The 15,958-nt window shown below is 33.5% G+C and overlaps 1 protein-coding gene across 1 annotated transcript in view; it reads right to left on the bottom strand.

The window, feature by feature from the left end:
* Positions 1 to 15,958, bottom strand: part of PTPRQ (protein tyrosine phosphatase receptor type Q) — a 268,878-nt gene that overhangs the window by 54,122 nt on the left and 198,798 nt on the right. Inside the window, exons 44-49 of the mRNA XM_059683707.1 lie at positions 14,037 to 14,223; positions 10,827 to 11,071; positions 8,116 to 8,182; positions 4,597 to 4,755; positions 3,886 to 4,108; positions 1,822 to 1,895 (exon numbers count right to left, since the gene is read on the bottom strand). Of these exons, the coding sequence (XP_059539690.1) occupies positions 1,822 to 1,895; positions 3,886 to 4,108; positions 4,597 to 4,755; positions 8,116 to 8,182; positions 10,827 to 11,071; positions 14,037 to 14,223 (955 nt within the window). The remainder of the gene's footprint in view (positions 1 to 1,821; positions 1,896 to 3,885; positions 4,109 to 4,596; positions 4,756 to 8,115; positions 8,183 to 10,826; positions 11,072 to 14,036; positions 14,224 to 15,958) is intronic.

Genomic DNA, 15,958 nt, shown 5'->3' with positions numbered 1-15,958 from the left:
AAGGAGGTCTCTTTTCAGCACTGCTAGCTATTCACTTTGTCTTTGACTCTTTTCTTCCATCAGCAAACACACCAGGATCATTAGTTAGTGGAGGCGATAGTCTCTGAATACCATAATCTCGAGGAAATTATGTTAGTGCCTTCAAGGCATTTACTGCGGTGGTATCATTGTGTGATAAAAATCACCTATCAAATGAAGAAACACTCAACACAATTTCAATATCCCAAGTCTCATCGGCTAGTTTTAAAATGATTAATATATTGAGTACAGTTAATCAAACCAGTGATTTTATGAAATTAGAGAGAATAGCCAAAGAAATTTGTTATTCCTCTATCAACATCCATGTAGCTAGTCACATGCCCTTTCTTTATTTCTTCAAGGTCCAACATTTTATTAACTAAGTGGAGCCTGCAGAAGCTGGCTTTCTATACAGTTAATGTTTAAAAACCTGGTGAGAATTTCTAACTGAAAATGGTAGAAAAATTATCTGCATCCAGCTTCAACTCTTACTGAAATCTGTTGCAGCTCATGATATGCTGTGTATCTGAGCAACATACAAAGTTCCACATTCCCAAAGCTTGGTGCAAATTGGAAGTTGTGATCCACTCCAAAAATTCTGGGGGTATAATTTCTCCTAAGGAAATATATTTCTAAAGTTTTTGAGTATAGCCTACCCCAAAATAAGCTATTAAGCATTTAAATTTTTTTCTAACTATGAAATATTAATGTCTTTACATATGTTGCTTTATGTAAATCTTTCAAGGTAATATTCTCATCACCATTTTCAAAATAAGGAAACTGAAGCTTATAGAAATTAAATTATTTTCTCTAGTGGAGGAACCAAAATTTGAATGCAGGTGTATATCCTCTATTTGGGGTATAATTGCTATCAAATCTGTGCTAAAATCCTGACCCAGCCACATAATTACTTAATATGAACCTTGGTTTTCTCATCATTAAAATGGAGGTAGCATTACCCCCTGACGGGTCTCTGACATCATGGGTCAGATAATTCTTTGCTGAGAGGGGCTGTCCTATGCACTGTGGCATGTTCAGCAGTATCCTTTGTTTCTGCCCAGTAGATGCCCATAGCTCAGCCCCCATGGTTGTGACAACCAAAAATGGCTCCAAACATTCTCAAATGTCCCTGGAGGGTAAAATCACTTTGATTGGGAACCACTGATCTAAAGTAAAGGATAGTTGTGAAGAGTTCATCAGTTAATACATACAAAGAACCTGAAAGTGTGTCTGGTATAGAATATTTAATGTTAGATGATGGTGATGACAAAAAAAAGGAAGAAGAGGAGGAGGAGGAGGAGGAGGAGGAGGGAGAAGAAATATACTTGCATTTGACTAAATTGTATTTGTATTTTATTCAGGCCTAATTGAGTGCATATAATTAATAAGAAAACATGAAAGAGCTGATTAGAAAAAAAGAAAAATTAAAGAGGACAGGTAAACATCTAGTTTTTTTAGGATTATTTCAGAATAATTGCCATAAGCCTTTCCTTTGTATTAGGTAAAAATCTTCTGCTGTAAGATTGTATATTAAACAGCTAATTAAATATTTGCTTGGTATAATGATAGTGCACATCAGCATAGAACCAGTACCATTTCAAAATCTAGATCCAGATTCAAATGGATGCAACTTCCATCTATTAATAGAATATTATAATATACTCTTTTCCCTTAATCAGGATAGTTAACCTTGAAATGAATTTATACTTGAGAACATTCAGTTGTGGATTATTACATTTTAATGAATGTTGCACTGTAATTAGCATGTTGAGAATTGAAAGTAAACTACAAAATATGTCTTACCTAAAGTCTTAACAGGGTCAGAGTAATCAGAGTCAGTAAATTGTCCCATGACATTTGTGGCTCTAAATTTAAATCTATAAAATAGAAAAAAAATTAAAACTAGCAATTTGCATGCCATATGATTTTTTATGAATAATTTAGAAAATAGCTATTAAAATAAACATTTTTATTTAAGATTAAGCAAATTTACAAGATGTAGACTTGAAATTCAATGACCATCCAGACAAATAGATACTATCTTTACGTGAGATGAATAATTACCCTAGAAATGGACCTCATGAACTTCATGAGAGAGTGACTAAGAATCTGGGCAGACTCCTAAGCAATCAGCAGCTCAACTGAAGCAGATTACCTACCTCCTTCACAGATTTGTTTGGATGAAATAATGTAGTCTGTGAAAGTGTGTTGCACAAACAGACTTTTAAACTATAAATCATAACAACTGTTATACCTTGTCGACCTTTGAAAATACCAGTGAACCAGATTTAGAATTGTCATATATGCACAGCTATATTTTTACTTCCTATGCTTTTATGACATATGAAATGGAAAGTAGGTACAAAAGAGAATCAATCTTAAAAATCATTCTATGATTCTAACATTCACAAAGACAACCAAAACACCTTATTTAAAAACTATAGACATCCAGGCATTTCAAAACATAGAATCAATTTACATTAATAAATTGCAATGCATAAATTAATCTCTACTATTCTCAGTTTCTTATTATTGTATTGATTATATGAGGAGTCTGTTTTGGAAAAAATATGCAAAATGAAAATACTTGAATAAGTATTAAACTTTGTGATATACAAATTTCATAACTATCATATGTATAATTATTATATTTCAGACAATAACCTTGTAACCACAGTAACTGTAATTCATAATAGATGATAGAGCATTTTTAAAAAATTTGCCCACCTTCTCTAATTTTTCCAATGCTAATTTGGCCTAAGACACTTATAAAGAATTTAATAAAGCGTTAGTTGGCAAGATGAGACTAGCTACATTTTTCAAATTTACTAGTAAAAAAAATTATATTTTGAAAATAAAATAATTCAAGATTTTTTGAAATCTGTCATCTTGTGACACAGAAATAATAGTTAATTTAGTAGGAAAAATCAATTTATCAAAGAAATTAACAAAGCCAGAGATGAAAACAGTCTTTTCAACAGATAGTGTCGAGAAAACTGGATATTCACTGACCAAGGAATGGAGTTGGACCCTACCTAATATCATTTACGAAAATTAGTGAAAATTAAAAAATTGATTTCATTTGTAAAGAGATTTTTAATATGATATTCAGTTGGATCTACAAAATGCCAAATATTAAAGTGAGTTGTAAAGATTTCAATCACTAAATACGATGTTTGATGGTATATAGAGGATAAAAGTATTGCTATGAACAAGGTAAATCGAAGCTATCATTAACCAAAAGACTGATAGTGTTCCTAAACACCTGCACATTAACATACAAGGCAAATAATGAGTGAAAAACACAAAATATTATATTGGTCACATTGTCCTCTACAGAAAGAATTAAATTCTCCTATCCAAGGGCACACTTTTCATATTGACCTTATGTTATTTATCAGATCAAAAGATCAAATCAAAATTACATTTAGGTGTGTCTGCTTTTCCTATAGAACTATATGTCTGTGGAATATGAGGTCAATCTTTTGTTGGTCTTTACATTCCTGGAGCCTAAAAATTCTGGTCAGCCCTGGCCAGTGTTGCTCAGTGGTTTGAGGGCTGTCTCATGCACCGAGAGGTTGCTGGTTAAATTCCCTGTCAGGGCACATGCCCAGGGTTGTGGGCTCAATCCCCAGTGGGAGACGTGCAGGAGGCAGCTGATCGATATTTTTCTTTCTCTTTCTCTCTCCTTTCCTCTCTTTCAAGTCAACAAAAACATATTTTTAAAAAATATTTTTAAAAATCTAGTCACAATACAAGATGGATGCCCAGTGCTTACTGAAAAGATAAAAGGATGGGTGGATGGAGGAATGAAAGCTATCAACCAGCTTGCTAACACAATGCATGGTAGGTATAAACTATACATACAAGTATTGCTTTTTTGGCTTCAGAGGTCCATTGCAAATTTTGTCTTCATTGCCAGGAATCATACATGCATGATCAGCACCTATGATGTAGATTTCTTCATTGCTACTGAACTTTGTCTTTCCTTCTGTACACGGAGGATTAGGAAAGCCTTCATTTGTAAAGTATGGCCTTGGTTTATTAAAATATGCATCATACCACTTTGTTACATTTCCATCATGCTGAGCTATTTTCAGAAAAAAGGAATGATGATTACAAATAACATTTACATTATTTTCAAATTTATAAATGGTTTTTATAATTGCATAAGGAAATTCTGGATGAAGTATCTTTCATTCTATGAACCACCAGGGATAATTCAGTTGATTTACCTGGATAAGCATCTAGAGAAAAAAAAATCCCTCAGTCAAAAGTAACTGTAATATTCACATCTCCAAAGAAGTTACCAATAATCCATCTTGTCAAAGTCAAAGCAATCCTACTAGCATATGGAATAAATAAATCACATATTTTAACTATGCCTTCTCTTATTTTTATAAAAATGTTAGCATAAGTGTTTTGTATAATTAATTATAATATTGACAATATATTAAGGTCAAGATGTATGTACTAATCAGGAGTCAATTTATATTACTAATTTTGAACTGAAATTTCTATACCATTCAGCAATTCATACTTTATAAATTAATAGGATAAGTTAATATTTAATGATACCTCCAGCTTCTGCTACAAGCACTTGTACATTTTTGATGGGCCCATGATCATCATTATAGTAACATATTGGCATTCTGATGGTAATTGTTGTTGAAGTCACCAGCAATTTTCCTGTGGCATCATAAATAGGGGTTGGTTTGGTTTTTGGTCGTGCTGGAGCTATAAACAAAGAAGTATCATAATTAATTTTTTGTTTCTGAAGAGGAGAAATAAGTATTTAAATTTTTTTTCAGGCAGGTAATTTACAGATAACGTGATGACAAACATAAAGAACAAATGAAATAGCCTTATTTTGATACAGCAAATATTAAACAATTATCTCCTGGTGGTATAATTATATATTTGAGACTTAACCTGAAATAATGGGACTCAGGTATAATTTTTGGACATCTGACTTATCTTTACATATTAAATAAATTCAAATTATATATGCTCTCACTCAAATATAATTTTCATAAGTGCATTAAATCATACTATCATTTTAGTGTTTTTTCTTCTTCTTTTATTTATTTTAGCTAGTTTTCCAATTTCTATTCTAGTCATACTAGCACCTCCCTTTACTCAGTTTATCCATGCCAAACATCCTTTTATTTCTGTGGAATAGATTTCTAAGAGCAGAATTTCTGGAACAAAAGATATATTTATTTTTAACTTTTAATAGATATTGCCAGAATAATTTCTAAAAGTGCCCTGATAATTCACATATTACCATCAGTGCATACACGTATCTCCCAAATCAATATTTATAGAAGCTCTGTTTGTTTAATTAATTTCATCTCATAGCTATATATAACAACTAGAGGCCTGTTGCACAAAATTCGTACACGGGGGTTGGGGGTGAGGGTCCCTCAGCCGGCCTGCACCCTCTCACAATCCGGGACCCCTCAGGAGATGTGGGATCCGGCCTAAACCGGCAGTCGGACATCCCTCTCACAAACTGGGACTGCTGGCTCCTAACCGCTCGCCTTCCTGCCTGCCTGATTGATTGCCCCTAACCACTCTGCCTGCCTGCCTCATCACCCCTAATGACTCATCTGCCTGCCTCATCACCCCTAACTGCTCATCAGCCTGCCTGATCTCCCCTAACCACTCTGCCCGTCTTCCTCATTACCCCTAATGACTCATCTGCCTGCCTCATCACCCCTAACTGCTCACCTGCCTGCCTGATCTCCCCTAACCACCTCTGCCTCAGCCCCCGCCACCGTGGCTTCATCTGGAAGGACATCCGGAAGGTTGTTTGGCTGCCTGGTCTAATGAGCATGTTATACTTTTATTATTATAGATTGTTTGAGCAACAATGAGTTGCTTAATCAAATTTCATTCTCCATCTTTATTTAATCTTTTTAAAAGGCCTCTCAATAATGCTATAAAATTGACAATATTATTTCAATTTTGCACATGAGGAGATGGCCTTATATCACATAGCTATAAAAGGGAACCAAATCTTTTTACTTGATCCTTTAGCTCATTCCTCTGAGATATAAAGCCTATGATATTAGATGAGTAGCAAGTTTATTGGGGAAAATATCTGTGGAGAGTAAAGATAAGGTGAGCAAGAGGCGATGGTGAGAGCCTTAGACCACAGAGCACAGGTAGGGAGACACCTGAGAAAGGGGAGGAGGAAGAAAGAATTCAGCAGGAAGAGCCTTTGGTTTCAGGGAGTTCTGAGAAGCTCTAGGCCACTGAGGAGTTCCCAAGAAAAGGTTTCCAGTTAGAAGAATCTTGCACTGGACATGACTATCCAACCTGACATTATCTGTCAAATGCAAACTTAATGAGACTACCATTAATTCAATATCACCCCATGTTACTAACAAAATCATTCATATTTACTGAAGAAAAATTAATTTCTCTAGGACCCCACCACTGCCTCCAGTATATATATTTATATCTTCTCTAGATAACTGGTCCTGAGTCTATCTGCCCTATCTAATGAGAAGAAAGTCAGAATGAGTCTTCTTTACCTGGGATGACCAAAAGCATCTGAAATGGAAATTATTTTTACTAAAGAATCAATATTGTTAAGTGCATATCTACATGTCTGCCAACAAATAACAGACATTAAGATGAATTGATGTAAGCTCTTCTTTATGAAGTCATTTTTTCAAATTGCTGATTTTTTAAGACTTTGTATTTGTATCTCCTAAGCATATAATTTATCAATTAAAAGCAAATAATTAATATTTATATACAGTATTACAATTGTGAAAACTACCCATTGATGAAAAGATGATATTTATCAGCTTCACCTTACAATGAATGTTTCTCATTCTCTAGTAGGTCACTGTCCTAAGCGTTTTTTCAAAGATTATCTCTTTTAATCCTCACAACAATGTATGCAGTAGGAACTAGTATTATCTCCACTATCCAGGCTTATAGAGGTTAAGAAACTTGCCCAAAGTCAAACAGATATCAAGTGGCCAATCCAGGATTCAATCTCAGCAGTCTGACCCTAGACTCAGCCTAGAGCCTGCTTTTAATCATTGTGCTTGGTGTCCTTGCCAAAGACTGAGAATCACTGTGCTCTGGTGTCCTTACTTTTTGCTCTAAAAAGAGAAGCAACAAGGAGGTGGAATTCTACTAAAGGTCCATATACTTGTTTTGTTTGTTTGTTTTTAGCTCTGCAGGTTTTACATAGCTTTTTAGAGAGATGGCACAGCTACATGCAGGTTTTCAGTCTCAGGAATAGAAGGAACCTTGATGACTGAATGACCCTAAATTCCTTGTAAAAATCTTTTTTAGTTTTTATGGACTTGGTGGGCGAGAGGCTCCAAATTTTAGTTATATTTTCAATGAAAACTACCTGTAAGATTAATAAATTGATAGATCAGAATCTTTATAGTTAGAATCATAAAGCTGAATACATGGTTGTTCAGTAAACACTATTTAATTAACTGTAAAGAATTCAACTTTCAATATCAATAAAAGTCATTGAGGAATCTAGTTAAAACTAGTCAACTTCTAGTCATGGGTAATTTAAAGAATAAGTTTCGTTTTCAATAAAATTTAAAAACAAAATAATGGACTATAAAATTTGTCTCAGAAGAGTTTAAAGTTACAGGAAAGGAAATATAAGAAAAAAATAGCAGGTGGGCATTCTCTTTATTTAACCCTAGAGGCCTGGTGCACAAAATTCATGCATGGGTAGGGTCCCTAGGCCTGGCCAATGATCAGGGCCAATCAAGGCCTTCCTCCTCCCCGCCTCCCTGCTGGCCAGGTCCTTCCTTTGTTCTATGCCGCCCCCTGGTGGTCAGTACACGTCATAGCGAGTGGTCAAACTCCTGAGGGGACAAATTGCATATTAGCCTTTTATTATATAGGATGGTAATTTGCATCATTATTTGGGCATTTTAATTATAGCTTTAACAAGCATATATTATTACTTAAATATGCTTACTAAATGCACATGCATCACTACAAGCTTGACTCCACCCTTAATTCTAATACAGAATTCAAGTTTTATTACTGTTTGATTAAGAAAGCAGCATTTGTGGAATGAATGGGAGCTTGTGTATATACCTTTAATATCCATAGTTATTCTCATCTGAACCTTTGGTCCTGCACCAGCACTATTGATTGCATAAACCTAAAACAAAGAAACATCTTGTTACTATTTTCAAATTATTGCTTACATGTACCTATAACTGATTATGGTTATATGTAATTTTAAAATGATTCTACTTTTAAAAACAATTGCATATAATCTATTAGTTATATATTTCTTGCACCCCCTTAAATGTGAGTTACCTATGGAGGAAGAATATTAACAACCAAGTAATCCTTAAAACTGATCTCGTGTTACTAGTAAGCCCTGAGAACAAAGGCTGATTGACCAAAATAGACCGATCACAGAGAGTAGGAAAGGACTGTGGCTTCAATTGGAACCTGCAGGAGGAATAGAAAAGACTCTACTTGCTCTCTTCGTCTACTCTAACATCTTTTCCTCTTCTCTGGAGCTAGGTAACTGGCTTTCTGTAAATCCATATTCAAGATCCTCTTTTTTCCCTTCTCTGAGATGAAACCCTATTCCTCCAGCCTCCCAGGTTTCCTGTATTAAATCATCCCTCTGAAAGTTGCCCTTTATGCCCTTCCTCACCCCTGCCCCAAAGGATCTGACGCTATAACCTGCGTAATGCAGCATATACACATAAAGCATTTCTGTTGGTATGTACAGAGGGTGATTTACACAGATGTGAACCCTTTCAATTAACTTTGTGCTTAGGAAACTGCAGACACAGAATTTTCTTCTATCCACATTATATTGCTATATAAAACAAAGACCATGTTCTCGCCCAGTTTATTGTACTTGCTAAATGAAATTCAGAGTATAGTGTTTATTGAAGTTAATACATTTGTTTATATATTAGTGACCCACACTCCACACTATATATACTTTGATTGAATTAAAACTGTAATGATATGTATGATGTGCTAGTTATGGTGACTAACCCAAGCCCCAAAAACATGGTTAAAAATATCTAAAGAAAATGCTTATTGAAGTTTGTAAATTTAAGAAAGTATCCATAACAAAAATGATATTATGGTCTGCTTCCTTATTTTTTTTTCTTTATGGTGCAAGCTAACATTTAAGTGACATAGTAAATGATGAATTGGCCGGTGCTTTTCAATTGCATTGTGGAAAAACGTCACTTGGAAACCCTGGTAAATGAAGATATGCAAATTTTCATGCAGCAGATGGGAACAGGTGCTAAAGTTATACATTTCTAATAACCTTTCAGGAGTTGAGGATGCTGTAAATTCCACTTCGTGAATAATCGGAGAACTTATTTCTTGTTCTTTACATTATGAATTAGTTGTGATTTATTTCCTATTTTTTCTCATATTCACAATAGGCAAAACTGATAGTGTACTCACTATTTACCATAACTACAAATCATTAATACTCACAATATTCTTATAAAGAAGTTATTATTCCTATTAGTAATTTTTCAGATAAGAAAACCAAGGTAGATTTGCAGAAATTGACCAGATACAGAAAATAGCAAAGTGAGTATTTGAACCAAGGTCAGTTCATTCTCTAACCACCACTCTCCTCTAATAGATCTTTCACAAAGATATTCACAATGGTATGTACAACAAGAATCCTAGCAAGACATATTACCTAGTAAGATATAAAGTTAATGAGGGAATATATACACACATAGTAGTATTCTGATGATTATAAAGAGTTACTAGGAGGATTAGTCAATAAGTTAAGGTTTAGGATGAATTTTATGTTGCTTGAAATATGAATTTCTGAATCAGATAATTCTATTTGAAAATTGCAAGACATGCTATAAAAATCATCAAATGATGAAACAAATTGATCATGGCCTGTATATATGCAATATGAACTCACATATACACTTACTTTCCCAAATGGATAATTTAGAATGAAAAAATAAAATGTTACTAGCTTTTAGTAATAGTTATGTGAAATATATGTGAATTTCAATCATGTAAATAATTATTTCTGATCTTTGCCTTTGAAATTTGCTTTTCCATGTTTCATTTATAATCACACATTAACAGTTTTCCATTTGGCAGAATCATCTCTTTACTACAATTCTTTTACTTTTAGCATGCATTTCCTTTATCCTTTATTTTATTTCTGCATTTCTAACAATAATACAAATGTGGCTGTTTTTTGGTGTTTACTTTTGGCTTACAATAGTGCACATTTTTTTCTTATTTACAGTACATGCACAACTGTGGGTTGGCTGACATGGCTTAACCTTACTTGATATTTTCCCATTTCTAGACCCAGACTGAAGGAGCAGACTCCACTCGGAATATCTTTTCTTGAGACGGAGAGGAAGAAGGAGAGAGCTGACACAAACTGGTAATGCTTCTCAATAGATGTGGCACATGTCATTGGCCAAAGCACATCGTGTGGCCAAAATCAAAGTCAATGGCATAGATATATGTATAAGCCACAGAATGGACGGGGAATAAATTATTTCTAAACAATAATGCTATTAGACTTAATGGCATTATTGTTTGTACAAAGGTTTTAATTACCTATATATTTTCATAGGACTTGCTATATTATAAAAGGATAGCAACAATTTCACTTCTCTAAATCTATTTTCTGTGTGCATGTCTTAAACAATCCCCCCAAAATATGTGAAAAAAATGTAGTGTGTACATAAGCTGAAGTATCTTTGAATGCTGAGTTTGACAACTGACTTTGTAAAATAGGCAAGTAACTAAAAGCTATGCATGCTTACACTGATATTGTATGTATGTCCACCTTTCAGTCCTTCTAACATTGCGATGACGGATGTGTCCGTTTTCTGGATAATGCTGAGGTTGTGAATCTGCACAGCAGTAGGGTCATCTTCTCGGTAAACCAAAGCTTGATATACTTGGATATTTCCATTGGGTTGAGAAGGAGGAAGGAATGTTAACTGAAATTTTGTCACTTCATCTGGTATCTTCTGAAATGTCATGTTGTTAGGTGGATCCTTAGGGACTAAAATGAAATATTTAGCAATTAAATTTTATAAAAAATATGTTATTTTCAATCGCCATATAAAACTTATTTCAAATTTATGTTTATAAGGAGTATTACCCAGATGATTTAAACCCTATGAATTATGGAAACAAGCAAAATGTCTGATGCACTGTAATATCACTGACATCTTCGGTCACAGGAACCATACTGCTGATTCAGTTCATTATATATTTCCTTCTTACTTATTTAGCTTTATATATGCATTGTTTGTATGCAGATCACATTTCCATAACTATTTGAGTTTAATTAAAAATAATATAGACTCACGGGAAGTTGCAAAAACCATACACAGTTCCAAGTAGCCTTCCCCTAGCTTTCGCCATTGTTGGCATCTTATATAACTGTAGTTTAATATCAAACCTGGAAACTGACATTGGTATAATGCTGTTAACAAGACTACAGACAATATTCAAATTTAACATTTTTTTCACACTTTCTTGTATGTAGTTCTATGCAATTTAATCCCATGTACAGATTCCTATAAACACCATCAGAAACAAGATACAGAGCAATCCCATCACCACAAAAGAACTTCATCTTGCCTTCTCTTTGTATTTGCCCTCCATGCCTCCCCTCAACACTAATCTTTCTTCATCTCCATAGCTATGTCATTTTGAGAAACACAATGCATAATGACTGTGAGGTTCATCAGAGTTGTTGCATATATTAGTAATTCATTCTTCTTTCATTGCCAAGTAGTGTTCCCTTATATGGGTGTACCAGAATTTGTTTAATCATAAAAAAACATTTGGATTGTTTTCAGTTTTTTTGTTATTACTAATAAATCTGCTATTACCATTTACATACAGATGCTTGCATGAACACAAGTTATCAATTCTCTATGATAAATACCCTAGAGTATAATTGCTGAATCATGCTTGGTTTTATAAAAGATTAACAAACTATTTTCCAATGTGGCTATACCCTTTTATAGTCCCACTAGAAATGTATGAGAAATCCAGTCTTTCTGCATCTTTGCCATCATTTGGTATTCTCACCATTTTCAACATTATTATTTTATCTGTCCTAGTAGATGCATAGTGATATCTCATTGTGGCTTTAATTTGCATTTTCCTAATAAGTAATGATACTGAAAATCTATTTTATCATGAGTTTATTTGCCAATCATATCTCCTCTTTGGTGAAATGTCTTTTATCAACTTTTTAACTGGATTTGTTGTGCTGAGTTTTAAGAGTTCATATATTCTAGATATTCCAGGGTTTTTTTTTAATAAATAGAAGTTAGTTGGACATATAACAAGCTAAGTATCAATAAATTATTGTGAAAAAATTGTATACATGAGGATAAAATTATTTTATGAATATAGTTCATAATAAAAATATATTTTATTATGAACTATTTATTGCTATACTACATAGTGTTCTTTATATGAATAACTGAATGAATATATCTATTTTGATCAAGTTGGAATGGATATATTTTTCCATAGTAAATAAAGAATTTCCATGAAGAAGGCTGTTAATACTTGGCTATTAGTAGTTCAGGTACAAGCTCTTTTTTCTTGCAAACATCTTTAAAAATAGTGCCCTCTGGCAAGCAAAAAGATAAGTAAATAAGTAACAGTGAGGAAAAAGAGAGAGAATCAGATAACATTTTATTGTTCCAAATACCACATTTTAAGGGCAAAAAGGCATAGCTAACATAAAGGTTAGACATGTTCAACACATTTTCAAAACATTAGTTGTTAAACATATTTATGATACATAAGAAAAACTTTATTTTTTTACAAGAGATGTTTTCAAAAATAAGGTCCGGTTTAAAGTTGGATAAGTGGAAGATTTCTCTCAATGCTGGAAAGAACTTCCTATCCTGCAAATATATTTGGTTTTACATCTAAAATTCAATTTTTAGATGTTCAGTAAAAATGTATTAAACTACAATATCCTTGAAAGAAGTAGCACATTAAGATTTCCAATGAATGCTTTATGGCATGGATGTGAAGAAGTTCAGCAGCATCTTTCCTCACAGGAAGGTAGGATGACAGAGACTTGCAACAAGTACAATGAGAAAATAGATACCTGGGATACACGTGGCAGCACACTGGAAACAAGTGGGATTTTAGCGTTCAGAGAATAAGATGTACCTTTTAATTTAGAACCATCACAGTAGACAATGCAGTATGTAACATAATGAAAAGACTAACTCAAAAGTATTTTTACCTCCTATACTTACCTTACAGATAGCAACAAATAAACTATAGCAACACATCCCTTCATGTGCTCTTTCCAAAGATATAGCTGGTGGCAAAGAACATCGGGAGTCTGAAGGAGGATGGGGCAAGCAAGTTCTGGGAGGTTGACTTTCCACATTTAATTCTTATTGGTTATTATCTTATCATTCATTCAGACCCTGTTCATGGGAACTTGAGTAAATCTGTATGGATTCTGACATTTATCAAATAGATTACATAATAAAACATGTCACTTAAATAAGTGAAGAAAACATATGATAAATGTGACCTGGATTCGGATTTTGACTTCTAGTTTATTTAATAATAAAGTATTAGCACTTTAATAAGCATTCAAATCATGAGACAGAAATAATTAAAATGGAATTTTAGGTGAAGCATTTTGGGCTATACACAATTGGGAAAATCATCTCTTCAGCAAGGTAATTTCTGAAACATTTAGTGTTTAAATAAATGCAAAAATTGTGCTTATTATGAACTAATTTTTGTGGGGTTTTTTGTATTTACAAGGATTGGCTATTCTGCATAATTCCACTTTGCCTCAAAAACCAGAAAGCTTCACTTTCGTCAATCACAGTGAATCACTGAACATTATATTTATATGCATTAAAAATTTGATAATACATACCCTTTTTATGGTGGGGTGCGATAAATACCTAAGAAAAATACCTAAGTAGGTCCAGTTTTTAGCAATGATAAAAAATATGCCTTACCTGATTCTAAAGTAGTAACAATCACTTCAGCACTTGACTTTCCTTCTACATAAGCCGTACTAACATTTCCAGTGAATGCAGTGATCACCACAGAATACCTTGTGAATATTTTTAAATCTTTAATTTCTATGGTTTTATTCTCTTCATTTGACTTGATTAAGGAAATATTAAATTCATCACTATCTACCTATAAGAAAAAAAATAGCTGACAATGAAAGAAAGCAGCACTTGAGATACAAATCACTAAAGTATAATCGTACAAAGCTACATGTGGTATATTTATCTAGTCAAGATTTAAATTAGTGTTGACCTTTGAACAACACAGGCTCGAACTGCATGGGTCCAAATATATGCAGATTTTCTCAATGAATATTTGTACTGTTTTCAATTTTCAGTTAGAAGTCTACAGATGCAGCTTGCTGACTGTATGCATTGATGCAGGCAACTTGACTATATGAGGATGTTAGTGTCCACAGGTGGTCCTGGAACCAATCCCTGTGGATACTGAGGAATAACAAGTTTTGGTGGAGCCAAAAGTTATATGCATATTTTCAACTGTGTGGGGGTCAGTACCCCTAACCTCCATGTTGTTCAAGGGACAACTGTATTTCTTTAAACAGATTGTCCTGGGGAATCTAAAGTGTTACTTTAATAGTTTACTAATTAGCAATTATTTCAATAATTAAAAGTAAAAGAAAAAGCAATTCACCCATCAAAAATCATCAAAACCAAGCCAAAATTATCTCTGCAGTCGATGAAACACTACTTCCTACTCTAATGTTTTATAGAGAAAAAAATATAGGTTTTGGTACCCAACCATCAAAGGTTCAAACCCCAACTTAGTCATTTAATAGCTCCTACATAGCATTTGTCAACTCACTTACACTCTGTGTCTTACTTTCTGTGTATTGAAATGGGTGATAATATGTGTTTAAAGTGTTTTGTTGAAATTTAGAAAAAATAGATCTGAAGTATTTTGTTTTATTTTGATACCAGACTCACACAAAGGGAACACATTTTGTAACATAATTCAGGATATCATTTTTCATACCATAACTCATAAAATCATTTTTCAGGTATAAAAAAGTATTTATATGTGCACTCATATATATATACTTATTTATACCTGAAAAACTATTTTCAGAAATTCAACTCCTTTTTGAAATACACTTGGTCTTTTCTGCTCTAATTTTATTCCAATTAATTTTAAAATGCTGGTCTTGATTGCAGTTTGAAAAACTCTGAGCTGACACTGGAAAAGAACTCAATTGTGGTTGTCATAATTATTAAATATGCACAAATGCATACCTTTCGGTGTACTCAATGTAGGTTTATGATTTATTTAAATATGGTTTATCTTTGATGGAAAGTCTAAGTTTCTAGCAGTAAGGAAGGGCTTTTCCTGAGGTGAACATCAGAAAATTTAAAATCTTATTTTGCATGCTCCTCTCAGGCACATGATTTTGAAAAACTCTAAAACAAATTATACACACTGTTCGCAGTATTAAATTCATTCTCAACTTCACCCTCCCTGGTAACTTTGAAAGATGGCTTTTGTTCAGTATATGGTCTTCAGATACTCTTTTCTAAGGCCTCCCTTAACCTAATCTAATGTTGCTATGAGAAACACAATAAAAGGCTGATAAATAATATCAGCATAGAAAAAAGTCAGGTAGATTGTTCCTACCTCAAGACAGCAGAGGAAGGAAAAGTTTCTAAAATGGCAGAAAAAGAAATTAGCCTAGAAATCCAATTGATGAGGTACACATTCTTCCTGAGAGAAAGTGTATTTAATTTGTTGTTGATATTTAAATATCATCGGAACATCTGGCTTTTAAAACTTCCCTTAGGACGAGGCTTATATTCGCGCTGAGTAACAGTAATCTAGGGGTGAATGATGGTCAGCTTCTGTGAAGAGCTAT

Source organism: Myotis daubentonii, chromosome 2 (genome assembly GCF_963259705.1).
Source record: "Myotis daubentonii chromosome 2, mMyoDau2.1, whole genome shotgun sequence".
NCBI lineage: Eukaryota > Metazoa > Chordata > Mammalia > Chiroptera > Vespertilionidae > Myotis > Myotis daubentonii.
This window is presented reverse-complemented; position numbering and strand designations above follow the sequence as displayed.